At 42.2% G+C, this 27,860-nt stretch overlaps 1 protein-coding gene and 1 long non-coding RNA gene across 3 annotated transcripts in view; one reads left to right on the forward strand and one right to left on the reverse strand.

Annotated features, from left to right (window-relative positions):
- The window catches only part of LOC110501486 (uncharacterized), a 34,210-nt gene that overhangs the window by 1,979 nt on the left and 4,371 nt on the right, over positions 1-27,860 (reverse strand). Inside the window, exons 1-7 of one of the 2 annotated variants that reach the window (XM_021579085.3) lie at positions 20,696-21,472; positions 15,512-15,946; positions 14,383-14,511; positions 13,552-13,644; positions 13,170-13,230; positions 12,928-13,016; positions 596-12,494 (exon numbers count right to left, since the gene is read on the reverse strand). In XM_021579085.3, coding sequence (XP_021434760.3) covers positions 596-12,494; positions 12,928-13,016; positions 13,170-13,230; positions 13,552-13,644; positions 14,383-14,511; positions 15,512-15,571 — 12,331 coding nt within the window. In that variant the 5' untranslated portion in view covers positions 15,572-15,946; positions 20,696-21,472. Of the gene's footprint in view, positions 1-595; positions 12,495-12,927; positions 13,017-13,169; positions 13,231-13,551; positions 13,645-14,382; positions 14,512-15,511; positions 15,947-20,695; positions 21,473-27,860 lie in introns of those variants that run through there. The other variant, XM_036958850.2, reaches the window with a different exon arrangement.
- Positions 21,297-23,175, forward strand: LOC110501488 (uncharacterized). Its single transcript, XR_002470215.3, has 2 exons — positions 21,297-21,687; positions 21,830-23,175. It is a non-coding gene; the product is annotated as an uncharacterized LOC110501488 (long non-coding RNA).

Below are 27,860 nucleotides of genomic sequence, written 5' to 3' on the forward strand. Positions count from 1 at the left end.
AAAGACTACGGAAACAGGAAGTAGAGGATTCGCTCTGCAAGCATAAAAGCAGCTAAAAACAACGCTACGGTGCAGGTCTTTCAGTGCAGTTCTTTCAGTGCAGTTAATTTCTTGTCACGCTTCAGCCTTGGAAAATATATTTTTTTCACTATTCTGCCCATGAATTGCATTCCCATGCCAAACTAAACAGATAGCTAACAATATGTTCAAGATTTAGTTGTTAGCTCTCTGTCTAGTTTTGCATTGGAACGCAATTCAAGGGCAGAACCAACAGTGTCGACCCAATCTTGTACTTTGTGTTGGTTTTGAAGGTCAACAATAAGAAGGGTTGTATTTAAATTGGATCGTTACAATATATTGTATATGTGTGAGATGCTATTCCGGCATGTCATCATAACATGCTTAAGTCTTTTTCTTTTGCCATGTTTTATTCATTGACGCATTTGTTCTTTTTTCATTCACAATAATCTCTCTCCATGTTAAAGCAGGCACATGTAAATATGTTTGGTCTCATTGAATATCAGAGGGTGCATTTTTACATGCCATTATTAACAGTTAGTTTAAGTTCTGTCATGCAGGCAGCACAACTCTTTACCAGTAACAATAGTCTTCGTTTGATGTGACACAACATGTGATGTTCTCTCCTCTGAGACACTGTAGCCGAGACTCTTGAAAAAACTCTCACTCTCCGTCCATGTTTCGTGGAAATTCCTCAGCAACTCTTCAGTGGAAGCCTCATCTGGGGTTTCAGATGGCGTCACCTGAGAAACTTTTTTTTTTACCACGTCAGCATATGAGAAGTGGGGATGGTCGGTTGTTACACTCTTTGAGTGCTGGGAAACCATTGTGCTGCTCAGTGATCCAATTGTCTTGTTGCCTAATTCATCTAAGTTCACGAAATGCTCTGTGACTAACTTGGTTTCAGAGTCTGTTGGGTCTGCTGACACTTGTTGCACTTCTTTCTGGGAAGGCAGGGGCGAAATCTGCCCGGAGCCCCTCTGTGTCTCCTGGGTGTTCTCCTGCTTTGAACTCTCTGTTGTGTTTTCACTCAGGTTTGACTCCAGCTCATCCGGTTGTTTTTTCTCATCTTTGAAAGATGGACTTTGCTCACTCATTTCAAAAACATTTTTAATAGCCTTGATGTCCAAAGTAAGCATTTGCTCCTCTTGAGTTTCTGTATCTTCTATGTCAGACTTTGTGTATTCTGTCTCACTCCCACGTCTTTCTCTCATTGTGATAGGCTTTCTGACATAAACTTTTTCTTCTGGTGTTTCAAATGTGTTGACTAATCCAGACAAGTCCACCTTTGGAAGGTTCTCCTTCTCTTGGTTTTCTGGTTCGAGCATCTCCATGTCTGGGCCCAAGCGCTCTGGTATGTCAATGGGATCCCTTCGCACATAAGACTTATTTACTTTAGCTTTATGAGTCTCTTCAAAAAACTCTCTCTTGTCTCTCACTGATGTAGTCACTATTGACGACTCTGACATTTCTGAAGCTTCCATCAATTCTTTTTCGGTTGACGCTGTAGATCCCACTACTTCAGTGCTGTTCTCTGCGATCTTCTCAGATGTGCTTTGTGTTTCATCCCTACTGTCTCGGTTTGTTGTTTTGGGCTCCTCCATGTCTGGGCCCAAGCGCTCTGGTATGTCAATGGGATCCTTTCGCACATAAGTCTTATTTACTTTAGCTTCATGAGTCTCTTCAAAAAACTCTCTCTTGTCTCTCACTGATGTCACTGCTGATGAGTCTGACAATTCAGAAGTTTCCATAGCCTCTATGGCAGCTGAATCCCACTGGTCATCCCACATAAATCCCACTTCTTCAGAGATTTTCTCTGTGATTTTCTCAGTTGTGTTTTGTATGTCTTCCTTCCTCTCTTGGTTTTCTGTTTCAGGCTCTATAATGGTTGGACCTAAGTGCTCCAGGACATTAATAGGGTCTTTTCGTACATAGGTCTTATTTATTTCAGCTTTATGAGTCTCTTCAAAAAACTCTCTCTTGTCTCTCACTGATGATGAGTCTGACAATTCAGAAGTTTCCATAGCCTCTATGGCAGATGACACCCACTGGTCATCCCACATAGATCCCACTTCTTCAGAGATTTTCTCTGTGATTTTCTCAGTTGTGTTTTGTACGTCTTCCTTCCTCTCTTGGTTTTCTGTTTCAGGCTCTATAATGGTTGGACCTAAGTGCTCCAGGACATTAATAGGGTCTTTTCGTACATAGGTCTTATTTATTTCAGCTTTTTGTGCCTCTTCAAAAAACTCTCTCTTGTCTCTCACTGATGTAGTCACTATTGACGACTCTGACATTTCTGAAGCTTCCATCAATTCTTTTTCGGTTGACTCTGTAGATCCCACTACTTCAGTGCTGTTCTCTGCGATCTTCTCAGATGTGCTTTGTGTTTCATCCCTACTGTCTCGGTTTGTTGTTTTGGGCTCCTCCATGTCTGGGCCCAAGCGCTCTGGTATGTCAATGGGATCCTTTCGCACATAAGTCTTATTTTCTGCCGCTTTTTGTGCTTCTTCAAAAAACTCCCTCTTGTCTCTCACTGATGTAGTCACCATTGATGAGTCTGACATTTCTGAAGCGTCCATGTCTTCCTTATCCATTTGAGGGAATGACCTTCCACTTGTCACCTTCACAGCAGCCTTTTGAGCCTCTTCATATAATTTTTGGGGACGTTTTTTGGCAGTGACAATTGTCTTCGCTAGCATTTCAGAAGTTTCCTCAGTTTGTTCCTCAATTTTGATCTGCCGATAGAATGATGCGGGGTATTCCACAATGTCAGATTTATTTTCTGTGACCTGCATAGGAAGTGGAACCGGAGGTGGCGTCACTCCACAAGAAAGCTGGGCTGTAGTATATTTTATCCACGCCAAGTTCTCTGCTCTAGAAAAGGTGGGAGAGGGTGTGGCCCTATTGATGTGTGATGTAGGAGGTTCCAATTTGCGAGGGGGAGGCGTTGGGGGAGTGGCTGGTCTGAGCATTGGGATAGGTGATGGGGTTATTCTCCGAGATGAAGCCGTTCTCTGGGTAGATTCAATGGTAATAAAGGTGGGTGAGGGTGAGCGCGTCCGTAGTAAGGGTGAGGGTGCGCTACGATCAATAGATTTTACACTCCACTCTTGCTTTTTGCTTTCATGTGATGTCTTTTTACTTTCCACTTTTGAAGAGCCAATACTTATCTTATGTATTTTTTGAGTTGCCCCACCAACAATGATCTTTTCAGAAGTAGGTTTACTCTCATGCTTCTCCAGAGTAGTGTGGGTTCCCTCTAAACAATCCTCAGTGCTCCCTGTTGAGGGCTTCGCAGGATCCTTTTGTGCTGACTGGCTTGTCATTTTTCCACTTTCCACTTTCACTGGAACATTTCTGTATTCCTCCTTTGGTTTGTCTTGAATCTGCTGGTTTGAGGTCACCTCTTTCTTCTTTTGCGATGCCTTGACCTGTTTTTCGACTTTCACTGTTCCTTGCTCCTGGATACGTTGATGAACTTTGCTTTCATCTTTGCTTTCAGTGATAATCACTTCCTTATGTACCTGAATGTGCTCCTCTTGATGGGCTTTGTGCATCTGCACTACAGTGATCTCCTGACTTTGAGTGGAACTTTCAGAAACAGATTTAGTTGATTCTGCAGAGGCTTTTGACCTCTTCTTCTTCTTCTTCTTCTTTCTTGCGGGAGTTGGAGTTGCTGGTTCGTTGTCATTAACAGCAAGAGCTTTCTGACTGTCCTCCTTGACCTTGACTTTGTCCTCAGTCTCATGATGCGTTTGCTCACTAGAAACCTTTACCTTAGTGACATCCTTCACCTGTGAAATTATTTCCTTCTTAGTTTCATTTGGCTGTTTCATGTCTTTTACTTCTACTTTCTTTTCTTGCCCTTTGGCCTTCTTTTTGCCTGTTTTGACATTAGATTCTGAGGTTACATTTTCTACTTTAATTGACTGACTAGGAACTTTCTCACCTGCTTGTGATACATAAATATCATATTTATTTTTGTCTTCCAAGGGTGATCTGACTGCTTTGACAATTGTTTCTTGGGTTACCTTTTCTGTTTTGGTAGGCTGGTCAGAAACCTTTTCGGGTCCTTGGGATGCAGAATTATCCTTGTTCTTCTTGTCCTCAGATTTATGGGAATCTTTAGTTTTTAGATTTCGGACATCTTTCTTGGCATCTGTTTTTGTATCCTCAACCTTTTTAGCATCACTGGTTGAGATCTGGACTTGAGAGGTGGTTTTGAGGTTTTTGACATCTTTTCTGACATCTTCATTCACACGTTCAACCTTTTTATCGTCACTTGTCGAGATCTGGACTTGAGGGGTGGTTTTGAGGTTTTTGACATCTTTTCTGACATCTTCATTCACACGTTCAACCTTTTTATCGTCACTTGTCGAGATCTGGACTTGAGAGATGGTTTTGAGGTTTTTGACATCTTTTCTGACATCTTCATTCACACGTTCAACCTTTTTATCGTCACTTGTCGAGATCTGGACTTGAGAGGTGGTTTTGAGGTTTTTGACATCTTTTCTGACATCTTCATTCACACGTTCAACCTTTTTATCGTCACTTGTCGAGATCTGGACTTGAGAGGTGGTTTTGAGGTTTTTGACATCTTTTCTGACATCTTCATTCACACGTTCAACCTTTTTATCGTCACTTGTCGAGATCTGGACTTGAGAGGTGGTTTTGAGGTTTTTGACATCTTTTCTGACATCTTCATTCACACGTTCAACCTTTTTATCGTCACTTGTCGAGATCTGGACTTGAGAGGTGGTTTTGAGGTTTTTGACATCTTTTCTGACATCTTCAACCTTTTTATCGTCACTTGTCGAGATCTGGACTTGAGGGGTGGTTTTGAGGTTTTTGACATCTTTTCTGACATCTTCATTCACATTTTCAACCTTTTTATCGTCACTTGTCGAGATCTGGACTTGAGGGGTGGTTTTGAGGTTTTTGACATATTTTCTGACATCTTCATTCACACGTTCAACCTTTTTATCGTCACTTGTCGAGATCTGGACTTGAGGGGTGGTTTTGAGGTTTTTGACATCTTTTCTGACATCTTCATTCACACGTTCAACCTTTTTATCGTCACTTGTCGAGATCTGGACTTGAGAGGTGGTTTTGAGGTTTTTGACATCTTTTCTGACATCTTCAACCTTTTTATCGTCACTTGTCGAGATCTGGACTTGAGAGGTGGTTTTGAGGTTTTTGACATCTTTTCTGACATCTTCATTCACACGTTCAACCTTTTTATCGTCACGTGTCGAGATCTGGACTTGAGAGGTGGTTTTGAGGTTTTTGACATCTTTTCTGACATCTTCATTCACACGTTCAACCTTTTTATCGTCACTTGTCGAGATCTGGACTTGAGGGGTGGTTTTGAGGTTTTTGACATCTTTTCTGACATCTTCATTCACACGTTCAACCTTTTTATCGTCACTTGTCGAGATCTGGACTTGAGAGGTGGTTTTGAGGTTTTTGACATCTTTTCTGACATCTTCAACCTTTTTATCGTCACTTGCCGAGATCTGGACTTGAGGGGTGGTTTTGAGGTTTTTGACATCTTTTCTGACATCTTCATTCACATTTTCAACCTTTTTAGCATCACTGGTCGAGATCTGGACTTGAGAGCTACTTACAGCAAAGTGTGACTGCTCTGTGTATGCTGACGATACCTGTTGTTTAGCTGCAGTAACTGTCTGTTGCTTTGTGGAGGAAATAGATGTCTGGTGCTGAATGGAGGAGACTTTGGATGTTTCATTAGAGACAATATGGTGTTTAGTTGCAGAAATAACAGCAGATTCAGGGAGATTTTGCCCATTCCCAGCAGAGATCAAATTCATGCTTGAAGGAGTTTCTGAGATTTGGGGGTGCTTGGAAAAATCAGATGACAGTGTGTCTGACTTGACATTGGTCACAGTCTTTTCAGCATTCTCTTGAGTGAAACCAAACATCATGCTCTTGTTTGATTGCTCCATTCTGGTCTCAGAGGAGAGCATTTCAAGGGCAGCAGTTACTGGCTCATGCATGAAAATGGGACTCAGTGTAGCAGGCGATGTACTACCCACTTTCTGTTTTCTGTACTTTTTCTCTGCCTTTATTAATGGAGTTTTGAATAGAGTGGATTTCAGGAAGGGAGGGGGAGAGGGTGGATGTGTAAATCTTATAGGGGCAACATAAACTTTCTTTAATGGTCGTGGTGATTCTGGTGGTTTTGGGATTTCAGATGAAACTTTTGTTGATGAAAATGATGTTGATTCAATTTGAGTTTGGCTGATTTCCATCACAGATTTGTTGGCTATGGTTGAATATTTGTCTGAGGTTACGTGTTGAATTTTCTGAATCTGACTGGTTGGCTCAAGTTTTGACACTTGGTGCAATACAGGACCTTTCACCTTTTTGACAGTAACTTTTGTGGCTTTAGCTAGTGATTGATGAGGTGTCTGGGATGACATAGAGTCCAGTTCATACTGTGAGGGTGGGGGTGGAAGGAAATCCTGTGTTGGTGGGGGAGGGAAATTATCAATCTCAACAGGTGGTGGGGGAGGAGGAGTTGGGGGAGGAGGAAGGTCCAAGTCCAGCCTATTGATAGAGGAGGCTGGGGTTAGGGATGATTGATCATCACATGGAGGTGGGGGAGGGAGAGAAAGTTCAGACTCAGACAATGTCCGTGTTGGGGTAAGAACATTTGTTTTCACTTTGGTTTTATCTAGTCTGATCAAACCCTTTCTACTTGAATTGAGGTTACAGAACTTAGTCTCCAATGTTTTAATACCATGGTTTTGAGTGATGGTTGTGTGTTGTATTACTTCCGTTGATTGTTGAGTAGTCTGTGATTCAGATGTATTGATTGTGTTTTGAGTTGAGAGGGATTGATTCTCTGGTGTTGAGCTCTCTGTTTTGACTGAATTAGCCATCTTTTTTCCCCGTAGGTTTCTTTGTGCTTCACTGCTTTGAGACCTATTTTTAAGTGTCTCACTCTCAGTTTTGTTTACAACAGAACATTCATGGCTACCTTGCTGTGAACGTAATAGAGGGCTTCCTTGCTGTGAGCGCAATGGAGAGCTCGCAGGAACTTTGACCCTTCTAGCTCCCACTCTGATTTTAGGAGCTGCACGCTGGGCTGATTCCAGCAAGGATTTGATTGTGCCTTTAACATCACCCTTTATCACCTCCTCTTTCTCTGGTTGAGTTTGTTCCTCCCTTGCCTCTTGCACCTCATGTGTCTCGTAGAGTGATTTAATGGACATTTTCACATCACCCTCGAAGCTGGGTCTCCGTGTCATTCTTGGAGAAGCTGGTGGTTCCAATAAGAGCTCAATAGTGCCTCTCACATTTCCCTGAACATACATTTCCTGTTGACATGTCCTCCTGTCATTAGAAGCCTCTTGTAAACATTGCTTGGCTGTATGAATGTTACCCTTTACAATCTCTTCCTTCTCGATAGCCCTGACTGTTTGCTTTGCCTGCTCCAGGGATTTTAAGGTACCTTTGATGTCTCCAGGTACTAAATCTTCGATGACAACTTCAACTTTGGAGGTTGCAGATTTCTCTAGGGACCTCAATGCCCCTTTGATGTTGCCGCGGACAATCTCTGGCTTTTCCACCTCCTTGGGCCGTGTTTGAGCCAACTCGAGGTGCCTTCGAGCTTTGTGTATGTTACCTCTTACCACCTCCTCTTTCTCTACAACCACTGTCTGATTTACAAACTGAGACAGCGAGTTCATAGCGGCTTTCAAATCGCCCCTCACAATGTCCTCTTTCTGTAGGCCATCCAGTGAGTGTGTGGGTTCAGTCATGAAAACCTTGACTGAGTTGTGAACATCTCCGCACACTATATCCTCTTCATCTACTGTACGTTCAATTTGTGCTCGATTACTGTCAAGAATGAGTTTTGTCCTCTTTATATCTCCTCTAATAATTTCCTCTTTCTCTACCTTTTCAGGTAGAGTCTCATCTGGCTCTACCTGGAGTTGTTTGAGATAGTCAAGCGCCCCAGATTCAATGCATGTGGAGTAAAAGTTCACGTTTCCCTTTTCGTTCTCGTCCACCTTTATCCTCATCTGCTCTTGGCTTTCTGGGTTGGATAGTCTTTGGAGCGCATTTCTTATATTGCCTTTGACTATATCCTCTTTTTCAACACTGATGTCCTCTTCTTTATTTAGAAGAGAATATATAGTCATTCGCACATCTCCCTTCTCATCCTCTTGAAGGAGTATACCACGTTTAGCAGATCCTCCCTCCTTGAGAAGATTGTTTACAGCTTCCTGGATGTCACCTCTTAATATTTCCTCCTTTTCCACACTGATGCCCCTCTCTTGGTTGAACAGTTGATGCACTGTTGTACTGATATTACCCTTCTCTTCTGACTCTACCACTACCCCCCTCTCAATTCTTTCCCGACGGTTCAAAAGATTCATCATAATGTTGCTTAGATCCCCGCTGATGATTTCCTCTCTTTGGATCTCTGGAGAATCCTTATTCATTAGCTGGTATTTTGCCATTCTAACGTCCCCAATTTCATCTGCTTCAATGAGTACTCCTTTTGAATTAACGATTTTCTGGCTATAAAGTTCTTCAAGGGTTCCTTTGATACTTTTACCCAGGATTTCCGACTTCTCAACACTGTTCTCATTAAAGTCATGGAACGGAGTTGTTTCAAACAGCCATGTTGTTGTCTTTACATCGGCTTTGGGGATTTCCTCTTGAATAACTACTGTATCTTCCTCATCTATCTCCTTTATATGGTCAAGGGGATTCTGTTCAAAGAGCCACACTGATTGTCTAACATCTCCCCTTAACACCTCCTCTTTCATGACCATTTCTATTAAATTCTCTTCGCTCTGGCTACGTATTTTATCCATTGTTTGAGTTTCGAACATCCATTTTGCTGTCCTAACATCACCTTTCTGAATTTCACTCACATTAACTGTTCGCACAGACTTCTGTGACAGCACATCAGATTCAAAACGCTGTTTATTCATTCTAACATCTCCTCCTTGAATATCTTCAACAGTTTTAACTGACATTTTTATATCCTCTGCAATCGTATCAAGTGGCTGTGTTTCAAATCTCCACTTGGCTGAAGTAACATCTCCTTTCTGAACATCCTCCTGTGTGACAGATTTGATGATATAGACCTCATCTGTATCACTGATAGAATCAAGAGGCTTGGTTTCAAACAACCACCGGGACCCAATCACATCACCCTTCAATATCTCCTTGCTTGTGACAGTGGTGACCTCATGATAATGGCCCTCTTTGTCTTGAATGGCATAAAGAGGCTGAGTTTCAAACATCATGGTGTAGTTCCTCACATCCCCTTTCTCTTCCTCCTCACAAGTTATTTTCTGCAACTTTGTAATATCTATCTCTGAGGAAACCTCCTGGATTTTGTCTAAGGAGTACGTCTCAAAAATAAAACGACCTTTGTCCACATTACCTCCTTGTACATCAGTCACAGTGCGGGAGTCCAGAGTCTCTTCTTGGATATCACGTATGGCATCTATGGACTGGTTCTCAAAGAGCCATTTGCAGTTCACCACATTTCCTTTCTGGATGTCCTCTGATTGTGTAGTTGATTGTGTAGTTTTGAGCCTTTGCATGAACTCCTCAGATGTTGAGGTCATGATATCAGAGGACTGATTCTCAAAGATATACTTCATTCTATTGACATCTCCTGACTGAATGTCAATCTCTGTAACCCTCTTAGAGCTCTCATCCTCCCCTGTGATGTTCTCAAGATTCTCCGTCTCAAATAAAAAACGAGCCATTCGTACATCTTTGCCCTGGACATCTTCTTGATTCACAGTGCATGTTTGTAGAACAGTTTCTGTTTCATCTCGGATAGTGTCAAGTGGCTGTGTCTCAAACAACCATGTGCATATTTTTACATCTCCTTTGCGTATCTCCTCACTCTCATTTTCACTCTTCAACTCCTCCTTCTCATATGGGACATTCATTAGTTTAGTCTCGAATAACCACTTACCAGTTTTAACATCCCCTTTTACAATCTCAACACTTTCCTTAGTTGTACTTTCCTCGTCTTCAATATTGCTGAAGTATTTAATTGCATCAAGAGGCTGTGTTTCAAACAGCCACTTGGCAGTTTTAACGTCACCAGACTCAACTTCTTCTTTGGATATTCCCTTAATAACTTGATAATTAGTGATACTTTCATCAAACTGGTCAATGGGGCATGTTTCAAACATCCATTTGCAGCTTGTTACGTCTCCCTTGACAACCTCTTCCCGACGCACTGTTTTAACCTCATGGTAATGGCCAGAGCTGTCTTGCATGGCGTACATTGGTGTAGACTCAAACAGATGTTTGTTAGATTTCACAGAGCCACATGTTACACCCTCCACGAGTATCTTTTGAGATTCATCCCATCTGGTTAAGTCTGTGGTTTCAAACATTTGCTTGTAGTTTGAGACATCCACTTGATCTATTTCCTCCAGGTTAATGGTTCGAATAACTTCCTTCTTTTCCTCTTGAATGTGCTCCAGGGGTTGACTTTCGAAAACCCATTTCTGGTGTCTCACATCCCCCTTCTCTTCATCGAGTCTCACCATTTTCTGCAGCTTCCCAACCTCAGCAAGGTCTTTTATATTGTCCGCTGGAGTGGTTTCAAAGTAATGTCTCGCTGATCTGACATTACCTCTGACAATTTCCGCCTTGGACAGGGCTCTAGCATTCGAATCATCTTTCAAAGTATCCATTGGCTGAGTCTCAAATACCATGCAATTCTTACGGACATCTGCGTTGTAGCTTGTAGCTTGATCTTCAGTGAGATTTTCGAGGTTCACAGTGCGAATAATCCCCTTCTTCTCGTCTCTTATGTCCTCTAGTCGTTCATTCTCAAACATCCATTTTTGGGGTCTATTATCACCCTTGTGTTTTTCAGCTGCCACCAACATTTTGAGGCTCCCTACCTCATTGAGGTCCGTCAAAGCTGCCTCGGGACTAGTTTCAAAGAAGTGTCTCGCAGACCTAACATTACCACCGATAGTCGGGGGTCTAGCATTTGCGTCATCTTTCAGAGGATCCATTGGCTGAGTTTCAAACGCTAAGCAGTGTTTTCGCACATCGGCTCCAATTATCTCTTCCTTTTGCAGCATTGAGCTCTCCCATTCATCTTCATTAACGGAGTCTAAGGTCTTTGTTTCAAACAACCATCTACTCCGGGGAACATCTCCTTTATAGTTGTCTTCCATGGACAGGCTACACACAAGTTTCACTGGGGCAGCAGGTTTATTAGCCATGTCCAGGGCTTGGGTATCAAAAAGCCAGGTAGATGTTTTAGTGTCCCCCTTCTCAGTCTCCACTTTGCGTATAGATGTTATCTCCAACATCTGGCCTGACTGTCCCATGAGGACGCACATGAACTGAGTCTCAAATGTGCTTGTGATCGTCTTCACTTCTCCCTTTATTTCCTCGAGCACTGATCTCAGACTCAGGAGGTGACTGTCATCAATGGTCTCAGTGTGACCTAACGTTTCCATGTACTGAGATTCAAGCATGTGTATGGTAGAGCTGCCATCTTCCTGGGTAAACACTATCTCTTTGGTTAGCTCTTCATCGCCATGCATTTTGTTCAGGGTCTCCATGGGTTGGTTTTCAAACAACCAGGCTGCAGCACGGACATCTCCTTTGTCCAACGTATTGAACTTGTGTCTATATTTAGTTAAAGCTATGTTGTCTGATCCCAATGCATCCATGGGCTTGGTCTCAAACATCCATGCTTTGCTTCTTACATCACTCCCAACAATCATCTCCTGTTCCATGTTTTGGTCATCATCCTCATTTGAGGCGTCGTCTTTGATGGCATCCAGAGGTTTGTTCTCAAACATCCAGCGCATTGACTGCACCTCCCCTCTGAGGATCTCATCCCATTCCAGGTATTCTTCTTCTGGGCTAATGCAGTCGTTGGGGCTGCTACCGTTATCCTCGTATATATACCTTGTCTCCCCCGTGAACTCCTCCTGACTCTCTGGTCGGGTGTTTTCATACTCAGCCACATCACTATACATCTCTAAGTTTTTACGCACCTCAGGATGTATATGCTTGTAAAGGCGTTTCAACTCATACTGGTTTCTCTGCCTGAAGTATTCCTGTCTACTGAGTGGACGTTTAGAAGGGTAAGCAGATTCCGGGGGTTCAGGTGAGTAGTAGCACTCTACTGGCATATCTGGACTTTCTGATGGGACCTGCAGTAAGTCTGGGGGTGGAGGTGGGAAGTACTCTAAATCTTCTGGAGGTGGTGGAGGGAAATAGTCAGTGTCCTCGTAGTCAACTGCAATAGCAGATGTGTCCTCTATCACTTCAGTAGCAGCATTTTCCCATATATCACTTGCTGAGACATTATGTATCTCACTCGATGAGAAATTCTGTATCGCAGTTGATACATTTTTTATCTCCCTTGCTGAGACTGGTTTTTCTGATATATTTGAAGCCCAATGCGACCTATTGATGTCAGCTCGGCCAATCTTTTTGGGAAGAAAATAATTATTGTCATTAGAGGTGCCCGACATGTTTAAAGAAACAACATTTAAATGCAAACATGACATGTATAGCTTGTTTAGCATGCCAACTCTTTGTTTATCACGAATTGTCAATATTCAATCTCATCGTTATTAACTGAGTGATTGGTGCCCAAACATTGTTTGATAAAATAATTTTGATAATTTTGAAAACAAGGGGAAAAAATTCCTAGTGTTATTTAATTAACAAGCTGTAATTACACATTAGCTACACTGCTACTAATTACCATTCAAATAAAGTTAATAACTTTTTTCAGGAATGGGGATAAAAAGCAGCAGGGTTTGTGTACAGTAACCTAACCCAAAAATTATACAATTTTTGTCCGTTGAAATAAAATGTGTTTAAGACCAAGCATGTTAATTAACCATGTCGAATTACCTTCATTGGCTTGCTTGGGGCAGCTTCTTCAATGGTTCTCTCAAAGTGATCTCTTAATTCCTTGGTTGTAAGTCTAGGACCTTCCTCCTCTAAAGATTCAAAAAGGGCAGAACAACATAATCCTACAGATTAGTCCATCTGCTTCACATGATTGAATTTAGAATCATTTGAACAGTGCTTTTGATCTTAATGATGGCGCATACTGTAAGATATAATGAGCATATAGTGTAGTAACATCCTACCTCTTTCATCATTATGGTTGTTGTCATAAACCGAGGTAAAGCTGTTTTCCTCATGCGTGACCTGAATCAGAAAGACACGTCTATTAGAAAAATCCTCACCTATTTTGAAGCGTATGGGGACATGGAAAGTGAATCTGTGTTATGTAATGGCGATTAACTGAAGAACGAATCAAGCCTTTTAGAGTTAATCCACTCTCTACTAGGTCTTCCTTGTTGTCAGTGTGCTGGCTGTGGTCTGTAGAGTTGTTCTCTAATAAACAACTGATTTAAAACACAGATTTACCATTGTTAACACATATAGCCAAGACAAACATATCTGGGTAGTCAGCACAGCTTCACTGTCATGTGATGAAACTGAGAAATCCAGAAGGTCAAAATGTACCTGTTCATCCTGGTGGAAAATAGCCTGCTGAGAGGCTGGGATGACGTCTCTGGAAGTGCTCCTCATTGTCACCTCAGAGTTCAATTGAACTTCCTGTGAGATGGAAGACATTGGGTGTCACACACAGGCACACACACACACGCACACACACACGCACACACACGAACACACACACACACAGCAGGGAATGGCTCCCACTTATTGACAGCCCAGCACTGAAAGTGGCTGAGTTTAACGAATGCTCAAAGAGCAGCAGATAGACTGTGCATCACTGAAAACAATATGTGGCCTACTGCAGTCAAATTATACTAATCACAGACAAAGGGAGGATGACAGACGAGGAGGACAATTCCATGGATGTTTCACCTTAAATCACACACAGCAGCTCTCACCATGCATAAAGGGACAAAAAACCGACTTCATTTGTTTTATGCCCCTTTGTGCCACTTTAGCTTGGGATTCCTAGCTATAGAAACAGTCCCATTCAAAGCAGCAGCAATTAGAGTGGGAAATCCAAGTGTTTTGACAGTCTACAGGGATCTGCATGAAATCTAACATCTGTAACTTGAGCCTTTGGAGCACGACTAGGCAAAAGATAATATAGTAGTAGAGGGCATCTCCCCAGCCTCTTCAATCATACAATATTCACCAAGATTTGTGCTTGCTCACTGAGTGAGTGACTTCCACTCAGCAGGGGAAGTTATGAGGGCAGGAACACAGTGGTGTGGATGGATGGATGGCTGGATGGTAGGCTGGAATTAGACCAGCGTAGGTCATACTATATCTGCACGTTCCCCCATGCATCGCATTAGCCTGCATTAATTACAGTACCTGCACAGCTCTGCGGTGGAAGTGGAACTGGGAGACATTGTGCGATGTTGCAGTTTCCTGGTTCTCAAATTGTGCCCTGACGCTGGCGAACCCCCCAGGCACAGAGCAGACCTCAGACTCCTCCATGACCTAATGAAGCAGTGGAACATCATTAGCTGCCTGCACTTCTACATGGCCTGGGATCAGACAGATGCCTAATAGGCTATTGAGCTTGGGTTTCATTACAGACTTCTGCAAGTTAATAGAAAATACTGGAGCAGCCATTACTTAGATTGCAGTGTGTTTACACACACACACACACACACACACACACACACACACACACACACACACACACACACACACACACACACACACACACACACACACACACACACTTCAATGTATGCCTCCTGACAGCATGTGGCATTTTGTTTACACAATGGCAGAGCAATCTTTCTAGTTGGTTGCTTTTTGGGTGGTGCAACACAGCATGTTGTCCAGGCAGATAGTTGTTTTGCCCACCCTGCAGAGTCCAGTTGACAGCTTTGAGATCTAGAATATGACTAATGGGATCCTGCAGGGGGCACAGATCCCCCATTGTGTTGCCTGTCTGCTCCCATTTCCACTCTGAGCCCCATGAGAGGAGTCGTGCTTCCTTGGGCCTGCAGGGCCACTGAACTCTCCTACTAGTCAGCTGTCATCACTTTCCACTAATATAGCACCACAAAGCCATCAGTGGCTATCACAACAATCACGCCACTCTGACTCTTTGCATGATAGTGACTAATGTAAAACATGGTCATAATTATCTACTGTAAATATCCCGTATTATGCAACCTCATTAAAAATGGAATGGTCGTACAGTCACACATGACATGGCAGGGTTAACAGGCATGATGAAACACACACACACACACACAATTAATAAAAATATGCTTTTAGCTCATTATAGAATGGACACAAAGAATTCAAACACTTGGACAATCAACGAAAATAAAATAAAATACATCTTATCACCGACATTGTCAGAAGCCTCTAAGGTTAGAAGAGGTTTGTCAATAAGTCTATATGAGCTAAAACTGGTAATTGAAGAATACATTGATAAATGTATGACCATTTCCATAGTGTAATGTGTGTGTGTGCATACCCCGCTGGAGAAGGCGTTGTCCTGCTGCTTGGAGACAGCTGCCTGCTGGGACATGGCCATGGGTACGATCAGTGGGATCTGGTGTCAGTGGGATCTGGTGTCAGTGGGATCTGGTGTCAGTGGGATCTGGTGTCAGTGGGATCTGGTGTCAGTGGGATCTGGTGTCAGTAGGATCTGGTGTCAGTGGGATCTGGTGTCAGTAGGATCTGGTGTCAGTGGGATCTGGTGTCAGTGGGATCTGGTGTCAGTGGGATCTGGTGTCAGTGGGATCTGGTGTCAGTGGGATCTGGTGTCAGTGGCTCCTGGTGTCAGTGGATCCCGGCGCCAGTGTGTCGTGTCAATGGGATCTGAGTCTTCAGAGTGAATCCTGTTCCTCTGGGTTCACAGCTTCCTCAAGAAGTCCTACCCTGGTAGTCACACCTGCGCTGCCAGCAGCTAAGGAAACGGCAGTCATTAATTATAGCATTTACCCCACAGCCTATGTTATACACCAGGGGTTCCCGAAAGTTTTTGGGCCTGCAACTTTATTTTGATCCCCAGACAACAATTCCATCCCACCATGTGAAAAATAATAATTAAATTGGTACTATGACAGTCTGTTACAAATCAGTCTGACAGTACTTTTGACAGTATTTCAATCGGAAGGAAGTATGGTTTGAAGTGACTGAAATGCATCAGAAAAGTATTGGGAAGTTCAGAAGATCATCAGGCAATCATTTTGTATGATATTCTGTGTAGAAAATAAACTTCATCATTGATAATGTTATTTTTGTTATTTCTTGTGATCCCATTTTTTATTTTTTTTTTAAATCAGGTGACCCCACATGGGGTCGCCAACCATAGTTTGTGAAACACTGCTATACACAATATTATGGTTTGACTAGCCTATATCACCAGTAGATAATTTACTATACACAGCTAGTGTTCTCTTTGACCAGCATTGAGTTTCCATGGGGGCAATTATAAACATGCTTATAAAAAAAGAGGTGCATTACTCTATGTCAATAGTCTCGCAAGCCGCTGCACAGAGCCAACATTCACGTAAGCTTGCGAGATCAGGCGGCTTGCGAGGCTACAATATCAAGACCGCTCTCTCACCATTTTAAATAGGGGACACAGATTTAAAAGAAGCAGATCTATTTTGCAGCTACAGAGTACATTTATAACTGGAACAGTGCAATCACATGGCATGCTTTTGACTGTAATCTAGAGGCAAAAGGAACACACACCTATTTAGGCGAGGTGCTGGCTAGCGGAGTGGAACACTTAAACAATAAATAAAGGAGAGCCGCACACTCTAGGAGCTCAGATGTCCCCTCCCAAAAAATTGAATTTGCATTCTAACTACCCGCCATTCAAAGTGCTCTGAACAAATTAACGGAATCATTCACAAACATTGGCACATTCTAAGATCCGACGATAGTAATGTGTTTTCGGACCTTCCCTTGGTCGTATACTCACCGGGCAGAAACCTCAGAGATCAATTGGTAAACTCTGATTTACCACCCCAAGATATCCCTGGACAACGTCTATTTGCGCCCCTACTGGATGGAAGCTACAAGTGTAACGGCTGTGCTCAATTGCAATGGCACTTAAAAATGTAGATCCTTCAAAACACCCCCAAACAGGGAAACAGATCCCAATCAAAGGTGTTATCACGTGATCCACTAAGGCAGTTATTTATCTTATAACTTGTCTTTGTGGTAAAAATGATGTGGGTAAAACAAAGTGTGAATGAATAATATGTAACTCCATTAGGTGCTAAAACTCGACTTACCCAGTTGCGGCCCACTTTTTGGAAGAAAACCACTTGATTTCGTCTGTACGTTATATTGGCATCGAACATGTCACCCTCCCTAGGAGAGGGGGTGACCTCGACAATTTATTGTTAAAACGAGAGGCTGCCTGGATCTTTAATTTAAAGACCCTTGCTCCCTTCGGTCTTAACGTAAACTTTGATCTGAAGCCATTCTTGTGGTTATTGTGATTTTGCTATTGTAAATGTTTGTAGGCTTATGTAGCGAAATTGTATCTATGATCGTGCGCTATCCATTTATGTTTTTTGTATGCTATTTTAGTATATGATAATGAACCAATGACATCAGGCCACACCCGGCCATGATTACAGACACCTGTGTGTGTCTTTTGACACTATATAAATGAGTCACCCCGCAGTGTTTGTCATTATACCCTGATGAAGACAGCTTGTCTGTCGAAACGTCGGACATAAAAATGTATGCTTTTGACTGTAAAACATGCATAAGAGCAAAAAGGCAACTATATTTTAAATATAGCTTACAAGGAGTTTACAGTACAGGCATTACTATAAAATAAGGGTACACAAACATCCCTGTGAATGACTGTCAAATGGGCTTGTAAATCTAACATTGACAGAAGACCAGCGTCTTCCAAACTCAGTCCTTGTGACCCAAAGGGGTTCAAGTTTAGTTTTTTGCCCTAACACTACACAGATGATTCAAATTATTGAAGCTGGATGATTAGTTGATTATTTGAATCAGCTGTGTAGTGTTAGGGCAAAAAAACAAAATGTGCACCGCTTGGGGTTCCGAGGACCGAGTTTGAGAAACCCTGTAGTAGACTATTCATGTGTTCTGTAATCAACAGCATTTCATGGATAGTGGGTGAGTCATTCTGTATTGCAACTGTTTCTTATACAGTGACAGCACACATCCAGTTCAAAGGGAATTCACAATTATATTTTCCATGAGAATGCAGGTGCTCTAGTGAATAAGACAGTCCCTCTCCAACACAGGAGAATCATTCAAATCAATTACAGCCATTCCTGTGGATGGTAAATTAAAGACTGGGAGAATACAGATGTATGTTGGTCTGTGTGTAAAACATGGTTAGGGTAATGACTCTCTGACACCTCAGACTGTTAACACTCCACACATAGCACCAAGGCTAATGTGCACTAAGCCAGCATGGACACCTCATGGGATGGCTGTACCTCAGCTCTGGTGTTCTGGTTTTAGGGAAGCGTGGACGTACAGTTTCACGTTGCACTACAGAAGCACTAAATATTATTTGGGGTTTGTAGAACATACATTATCAAAGCACCATAAACCTGGTTGCAGGTTTTGGTTTTTGCGCTTGCACTACACAGCTGATTCAAATTGCAAAGCTTGATGATTAGTTGATTATTTGAATCGGCTGTGTAGTGCAAGGGCAAAATCCAAAACGATCCCCAGGACCGAGTTTAGGAAACCCTGCCGTAAAGCATCGCTTTGGAATCCCGCAGGGGGCACTCATTAAGAGTAAAGTTCTCATTCACAATCATTTCAGGTTTTTGAATTGGTATGCGGTGTGAACCCTAATCAGCATTAATCCAATTAAAAACAGATTCAACATGCATTAGACAAAGTCGGGTCTCTGAACAGCCGCAAATGCTACTTTATCAAACTGAATGAAAACTGCAGAACGCCGTCAGCAAAAAAAGAGTCAGGCTGGAGATGATATTGCACTTACGTAATATGATTTATGACAGCAAAGCACATATTGAATCCCTATATCAAACACTATTCATAGCTTTAAATGCTGTGAAGTCCTCTGTCAACGGGAACATGTCAAATCAGTTTTTTTTTTATTTTATTTTTTTAATCTGAAGGATAGGCCTGCTGCTTTTCAGCCGCAAATAAATAAGTATGAAATTAAATGAACCGTGACTAGTAACCTATTTGTGTGCTAAACTTATTGGAGTCTATAAACACTTGATCACTTAAGAGGACAATTAAAACATGCTGATAGGCATAGATAGTCCTGCTGGTGTCTGATGCTGTTGATCAGTACAGCATCATAGGATTGTGTGGACAAGCAAAAACAGTCTCTGACCATCTATTTTAGTCTATTTTTATTCATGATTGGCACGCTAGTATAGACCTATGACCCTGTAAAGAGGGGTGGGAGACAAGCATAGATATGTCCCAAAATAAGATAGGTTTCCTCATCTGAAACCATAAATCCTGGTAGCTTCAACATACTTGACGCCAGAAGAAAATGGTTTCTTATACTGTAGGAGAAAGTTCAATGTCTACCATTGCCTTTTGCAACCATAGCTGGTCTATGTTTATTATGGCTGTGTGAAACTTTGAGACCAAGAAATGTGTCAACAATCTTGGGATATCTCGTGACATTTTATGTTCAGTTGAGAGCTCACATATCAGGAAAGTGAAGTAATGTAGGCACCTGCAAAAATAAATCAACACTATTTTAAACGTTGCTGGCCTGCAGAGTCGTATTTCTTAGTAAGAGCTGGAGACAAACAGTGAGGACAAGATTTTTAAAGATTGGAAGACGCAGTTCCAGAATCCGGACACTGTCCTGCCTTAGGCTTAATATAACAAATCTTTAGTGCACCGATAGTGGCATCCGAGGTCATACCATAATGTTCGTACATCCATTTCATCAAGTGAGTTTAATTATTTTGGCCATTCAACACTTTCAGTCGTCTATGGCAGCAATTACCTTCTGAGGAACAGTTCAGACAGACAGAGGCCTCGCTTTTGATATGCAGAACTCAAAAGCTATATTGAACTAAGCTGTGGTCTATGACAGAGCTACTGCTATCAGTGATTACAAAACAAGGAATGACAGTCCGTCTACCTAGTCAATGAGGCTACAGAGGCAAATCCAGTATTTTCAAGGGAAAAATGCAGTTTACATTACTCAAGGTTAGCTTACGGTCTGAATCCAAAATGTAAAATGACAATACTTCTGATTGGCCTATTAGTTCCGAGCAAGGACCGCCATAACAATGTCTGCTTTGTGAGGACAATAATAATGCTTTCAGTGGGGCACAAGAACAAAACCTCCCCCCTCAGTGCTCCTTCTAACTACTAATTATTTCCATGCATTAAAAAACATAATAAAATACTGACACATAATGAACCCATGGGAAAAGAGAACTCAGGTCTGCAAAGCACGTTGTTATTTCTCCATATTGATTCCACTGTTTAACTTCCTGACGGCATATTATTGACTGAAATCAAATGAATGCTACATTTATTAAGAGTCAAAACGCCTATGATGTACAAGAGTAGCAAACAGAGGCATTTATGCATGCATCAATGAATCCCCTTTGAATAGCTTACGAACAACAACATTATGTCGAGGTTAAAGACCACCCAAACAACACAGGCACAGTTGCTCCAAGATGCCACCTACCAAGTCTGTGAAGAATAGAAAAATATAACTCAAGACGATAGAATCCCACTGGAAGGCCACTAAAACCCCTGGTCCGTAGGATGCCTTTCCTCACCACAAGTCCAATCCCTTTTGGTGTTGGAGTCCCGCTCCAGCAGTACGTGATCACCTCTGTCCAAGGAGCAGACGGTGACAAGCTGGTTTTATTTTAGACACCCCGCCCCCTTTTTTTAGAGGGTGAGGCCTTCGTACCGTCCATGTCAAGTCTGCAAAATCGACATGTAAATACTTCCTGTAGGCCACCATCTTCTACAGGCCACTCTACTAATAAATCAGATCACTGCAGTTTCATCATCACAGATTCCATCATAGCGCACTGTCCACTCTGCCACTACAGCTGTCATGACCCATCTTTATATGCCAAAACCACACACATTCAGCTGCTTTAGGTATCTCTACCCTTCTACAGTCTTAAAATACCCCTCACAGCGTGAGCTGCTGGATTCTAGGAAAGTGCTGCTCATTTGAAATGATGACAGATAATTTTGTCAGAGAGAAAACAGTCCCATGTGATGTGTCGTCCAGGGGTTTTGAATGGGGTCAGTGGTGATTTTTAAATGCTAAAAGCAGGAGACACCCGAGGCTCGGAGAGCTCTCGCTCCTCTCGCTCCTCTCCCTTGTCCTCTTTTTCCCAGCTGGAGAGTAGCGGCGCCAGGCTGACTCTGGTATCCCTGAAAGCTGGGGATGTGCGGAGGCCAGACGTGGCAGACGTGCATCACTGCAGTGCTGTCTACCCCACGTGTAACCCACACCTGCCCTAAAGAACCACGTCTGCCGCATTCCTTCCGCCACCACTCTACACGGAAGCCTGAAACGCAAGGAGATCCTTCAGAAACACAACACCCTCCGAGGATTCTTGATCATGGAGACAGCCTGAATTCATTTCATACAGGTCTCTCTTCGTGGCTTGAGTAAATGTCCAATCAACAAGTCCAACTACTCTTAAAGGGCAGGTAGGTGCCGAGGTGTTGGTGTATTCCTAGTCAATCTCAGTGAGTGAAATAAACTGGCAATGTAAATACATTCTGCCAACTTTCAGTGAATTGATTAAGCCTCATGTTATTTTCATAGCAGCTCTTTTTGTTCTGCTTCAAGTTTTGTCTTCCCAGATCCGTAACAGAGGGGTAAGTCATGCAGAGCGGTGGAGAGGAGGCAGCAGCAGCAGCCTCAGAGCCAGTCCACCGTTCCCCACCAGCAGAGCTCATCAGGTGGACCCAGCCCCACACTGGAGATAAGAAGTGACTTCCATCAGACACTTAGAGCCTTTACATATCACTGAACACATGCCAAGTGTGCCAGGACAAAGAAAGACCCAGTCACAGTGAACAGGAGGAATAATGAACTGTTTCAGAGGCAGCATCTTTCCATGGGAGAAGTGCCATGATGTCGTCCATGCTGCCCGCCGGTATATGCTACAATGAGTTAGTTTATCTCGACCCGACAGCTTTAGTATACAGTAGATCAGAACCTCAGGTACATACTGTAGGTAACGGGTGATTATGTAAGTGTATGTTTAGATTAAGCAACCAGTGAGGACAGATAAGTACACGATGCATGATATTTTACATATGAAAACTATCGACACGGGTCTCAAGGGAAACTGTAGCGTCCAGCCTATTCATTGTCTTTTACATACAGGAATGTCTTTACGTATTTTCCTGTACATTTTCCTTTCTGTTGACTATTTACTGCAAAGAAGACAATGTAAATCTTCAAAAGAGATGTACATCTTTCTAGAGGAGCTCGAGGGGAAATGTGCAAGGGACATGTTCTATGTGACAGAAAAGTCCAGGATTGCTCTGTGCAAAGCATTTTGGGATGATTAACAGACCTACACATCCTGTACCTTTTCAAGAGAGACGAGTGAAACATGTCTTCAAGTTATATTTCTATAAACAGACACTTGGTTTGGTTCTGCTGACAGGGTTAAGAGTTCAGACAGTGTTAAGACAAATTAAAATCACCAAATAGCTTGGTCTCATGTATTTTTGGCGCAATCTCCTTTGCCCGAGAGAAGCACATTATTTCTGCTCCTTTTGTAATGTATTTTTGTCTGTATTACAAGTCATCCTGTTAGTCATCAAATAGAGTGTCTAAATCTGTACACGACTTAACTGAACACACTGGGATTTTTTTTAACTAAAATCTTTTTTTTACTTGATTTGCTAGCTTTTCCTACTCTGTCTGAAAGAAGGAGTGGGCAGTAACTCAGGTAGTATACAGGTAACTGCAAAAGCTAGTTAATTATATTTTATGCATGTCTTTTTATTATCATAAATTGTACAGTTGGCTTACAGTTAGATGCAGACCAAATTAGAAATGCATGAAAATGTGCGTGAAGCAGCATTTTCCTCTGTAATGATCATGTTTTAGGCTGCGAAACATAATCATATTCTAGCTAATAAACACCCATTTGTTTGTTTAATGTTGATCTACAAAAACACTGTTGTTCTATATTGAATGCTAATGTTTTCCTGACATTCCACAATTACATTGCGAATGTAACCTTCCTCCAGGGCTTTTAGTACCACAGTTTAATCATTGGAGAATCACGCAGAATGTCGCCCGTGTTAATTAAATAGCCCTGCCATCACCTACATCAACTGAAATTACTATATCGTCACTGCTGTTATGGCTGTGACCTGAATGTCACCTCTTTCCCTTGTCTGGTTTATGTGAAGTGAGTGACGATCCTGCACACTGCAGATAATGTCTGAGCAAGGAATTAGTTGCCCATTTCAATTCCAGGGTTTCAGCGATACCACCATCTGGTGGTCTACAACTGGCCCTCGTGTTAGGAATTAGCATCCCCGTCAACACCACTTCAGCATAATACGGAGTGCCCACAGCTGGCACCTCAGAGAGGGATTTCACTGCCCGTGTCCAGCCGTGGCCACTCTCCCAGACTGGTTGGCACATTGAGCTTTTTTACTAGCGTCCTCACAGAATCTGTACAGCAATTGCTGCTGCAATAGAACTGCTTTGATTCTGGGTCTAGAAGTGAGAGTGTTGCTGGTATTACTGCTCAGTTTCTTGAGCCCTACAGGGCAGGCAGACGAGAGGCAGATACAGTAGATACCACGGTGTGGTGCATCACAACGAGGTGAGATGCCATTACATACAGTATGCTATTAGAAATGGAAAACTAAATGACAAGGTGTCTTCGATGAACCAGTATTACACACATCTGACTGTATGACTGCGATTGACACCACACGAAGACAGTAGCAGTCATAAATAAACATGCCGCAGTATAGTACCAAACGACTCTCTCTAGAGCCTCGGGTTACTCAACACGTACATGCTTCATTCCTGCGATCGTACAGTGTCTAAGTACTGTCTACGAGAGGCTGATTGCTACGTAGTGTGCGGTCGTAGTGTAGTTGGCTAGTGCAGTGTCTAGGTACTACGTACACACACAGTCAGATGTGAGGGCTGAAGGTAGCTCTACTGTAGGAGGACTCTGTTAATCTGCATGATACCAAGGACAGCTGCGTGCACACAAACTCACGGACACACTGGAATCTGTGCCAAATCCCAAAATGTTGAGACCTCAGTCTTCACACCCAGTCACTGGAAGGACAAGGTGACTGGGAGGATAGTCCTATAAATAAAATACTCTATACAGGTCTTTCACCACTGCAAGATATACTGAGTTGATCTTAAAATGAAGTGTAAATAACTATTTCCTCTGGTTTCATTATTTTTGGTTTTATTCCTTTGTTTGCTTGTATAAAAAGGTGGAATACTGCAGTGGTGGAAACGTTTTACAATAATGTTATGTTAATAGATCAAATCAAGGAAATTATTACAAGCACAATGTTCTGTAGCCTACTCAAATACTTTCAGATAAGGGTATAAAGGGTAATTATAGCCTTTAGCTAAATATTTAATTTGGCCTACTGGATGACGTTTTTACAATAAACATAACAATATGCACATTTTGCTCTCTGCATCGAGTCGAGAAATACACAACACATACATATTTATCAATAAGGACATTCCTCCTACAGATAACCATTAACTTCTGGTTAGAAGTCAGAGATTAGAAGTCAAGATTAGAAGTCAGAACTCACCAAGTCCGTCATTCATTTTTAAATCAATCCCTTGCTACTGTATGCCCACACTCCCTTGCTTTTCCTTTCCTGACATACTTTCATGTTTTGTCTGTAAAAGCTAATTTCCCTAGAGGATATAAACATTAAAGAAATCCGGCACACCTGACACTCAAAGCTAATATATGAACTGTTCCCTTTCTGAAGTGTACTGTATCTATCTCATCTGTAGTTATGGTGTATGACTTGAACATTTTCTAAACATAATGCAGTTTTGTTTTGATGACCAAGAGAACCCTGGCACTGAACTCTACTGATGTGCTCACTAGAGCGTGCAAACTCTCTGGCTTGCGTCCCAAATGGCACCCTAATGGCACCCTTTTGACCAAAAGTAGTGCACTATGTAGGGTATACCGTACCATTTGGGATGCAGGCATCTCTCACACTGGTGGTCTTTTCCTTTGACCTACAGGGCAGCCAGACACGTCTCCCCATGTCTGTAATGTAATGGCCGATGTACTGTCTGACATTTGTGTCCCAGTGCAGCAAGAGAGAGATGGGGGTGAGGACAAACAAGGAGTGATGATGACAGCGCTATTCTTGCTCCCCGCCTTAACGGCATATCCTAAAAATAATCAAATCTTGCTGCAAGATGGGTCTTTTGCATTAACTTACGGGTTCAAATTGTATTCAGATAAATTCCACTCACATTCCATGCATAACTTGGAGTAGGTTTTGTGAGGTATGTCCCAAAAGGATAGAAACGTTTTGCTGCAACAGATGTGATGCAGCTGTATCCTAATTGCCATGGAAGAGAAGATAAGTGACATCACTAGGGCTGTGATGCAATTGAATAACCGCGTAACTGACGGTTATGGATGAAGACAGCTTGTATATATAAAAAATACGTCAAAACCCTTTAAAATAGGCCAACATTTTTAAATGTTTTTTTTTTAAAATGTCCCTTATTTTTTATGTAGATAAACTTTACATACCTAATAGCGGGTGTATTTACTAATGATTATGAGCAATTGCTTTACTAAATTCTGTCTGATAGATGCGCGGGGTGTAGAAGCGCTAGCCTATAGGCTATGTCATTTCAGTAGAACATTTTTTGGGGGGATGTTGGGACTTTCTTTTATACAATGCACGTTTTCATCACTTGCTATTAAATCAATATATCGTTCTTTAAAAAAAAGGTTTGATGTGTCTGACTATTCATAAATGATTCAACAGCAGTCGACAAGGTTGTTCTGGCTCTGAGGCCTATAATGCGTTAACGTTGTGTTGAATGGACAATACGCCAATCCTATCCAACCTGGCATGGTATAATTTGATACAGAATATTTTCTTAATTTATAGACTATAGTCGTGGCCAAAGGTTTTGAGAATGACACAAATATTAATTTTCAAAGTCTGCCACCTCAGTGTCTTTAGATCATTTTTGTCAGATGTTATTATGGAATACTGAAGTATAATTACAAGCATTTCATGAGTGTCACAGGCTTTTATTGACAATTACATGAAGTTGATGAAAAGAGTCAATATTTGCAGTGTTGACCCTTCTTTTTCAAGACCTCTGCAATCCGCCCTGGCATGCTGTCAATTAACTTCTGGGCCACATCCTGACTGATAGCAGCCCATTCTTGCATAATCAATGCTTGGAGTTTGTCAGAATTTGTGGGTTTTTGTTTGTCCACCCGCCTCTTGAGGATTGACCACAAGTTCTCAATGGGATTAAGGTCTGGGGAGTTTCCTGGCCATGGACCCAAAATATCAATGTTTTGTTCCCCGAGCCACTTAGTTATCACTTATGTCTTATGTCAAGGTGCTCCATCATGCTGGAAAAGGCATTGTCCGTCACCAACTGTTCCTGGATGGTTGGGAAAAGTTTCTCTCAGAGGATGTGTTGGTAAAATTCTTTATTCATGGCTGTGTTCTTAGGAAAAATTGTGAGTGAGCCCACTCCCTTGGCTGAGAAGCAACCCCACACATGAATGGTCTCAGGATGCTTTACTGTTAGCATGACAAAGGACTGATGGTAGCACTCACCTTGTCTTCTCCGGACAAGCTTTTTTCCAGATGCACCAAACAATCGGAAAGGGGATTCATCAGAGAAAATGACTTTACCCCAGTCCTCAGCAGTCCAATCCCTGTACCTTTTGCAGAATATCAGTCTGTCCCTGATGTTTTTCCTGGAGAGAAAGGGCTTCTTTGCTGCCCTTCTTGACACCAGGCCATCCTCTAAAAGTCTGCGCCTCACTGTGCGTGCAGATGCACTCACATATGCCTGCTGTCATTCCTGAGCAAGCTCTGTACTGGTGGTGCCCCGATCCCGCAGCTGAATCAACTTTAGGAGATGGTCCTGGCACTTGCTGGACTTTCTTGGGTGCCCTGAAACCTTCTTCACAACAATTTAACCACTCTCCTTGAAGTTCTTGATGATGTGATAAATGGTTGATTTAGGTGCAATCTTACTGGCAGCAATATCCTTGCCTGTGAAGCCCTTTTTGTGCAAAGCAATGATGACGGCACGTGTTTCCTTGCAGGTAACCATGGTTGACAGATGAAGAACAATGATTCCAAGCACCACCCTCCTTTTGAAGCTTCCAGTCTGTTATTCGAACTCAATCAGCATGACAGAGTGATCTCCAGCCTTGTCCTCGTCAACACTCACACCTGTGTTAACGAGAGAATCACTGACACGGTGTCAGCTGGTCCTTGTGTGGCAGGGCTGAAATGCAGTGGAAATGTTTTTGGGGGGATTCAGTTAATTTGCATGGTGAAGAGGGACATTGCAATTAATTGCAATTCATCTGATCACTCTTCATACCATTCTGGAGTATATGCAAATTGCCATCATTCAACCTGAGGCAGCAGACTTTGTGAAAATTAATATTTGTGTAATTCTCAAAACTTTGGGCCACGACAGTATAGACATGTTGTGTGTTATTGTTTCAATTTCAATGACTGTCAATTTCATCTTCAGCTATGCTACAATCGCATAGCTGTCTCTCTCCCCTTCATGCTTTCCTTGTTAATTCATTATCTTATAGCCTACTTTTGGTAAG

This window comes from Oncorhynchus mykiss, chromosome 22 (assembly GCF_057628025.1).
Source record: "Oncorhynchus mykiss isolate SJ-2025 chromosome 22, ASM5762802v1, whole genome shotgun sequence".
NCBI classification, from domain to species: domain Eukaryota; kingdom Metazoa; phylum Chordata; class Actinopteri; order Salmoniformes; family Salmonidae; genus Oncorhynchus; species Oncorhynchus mykiss.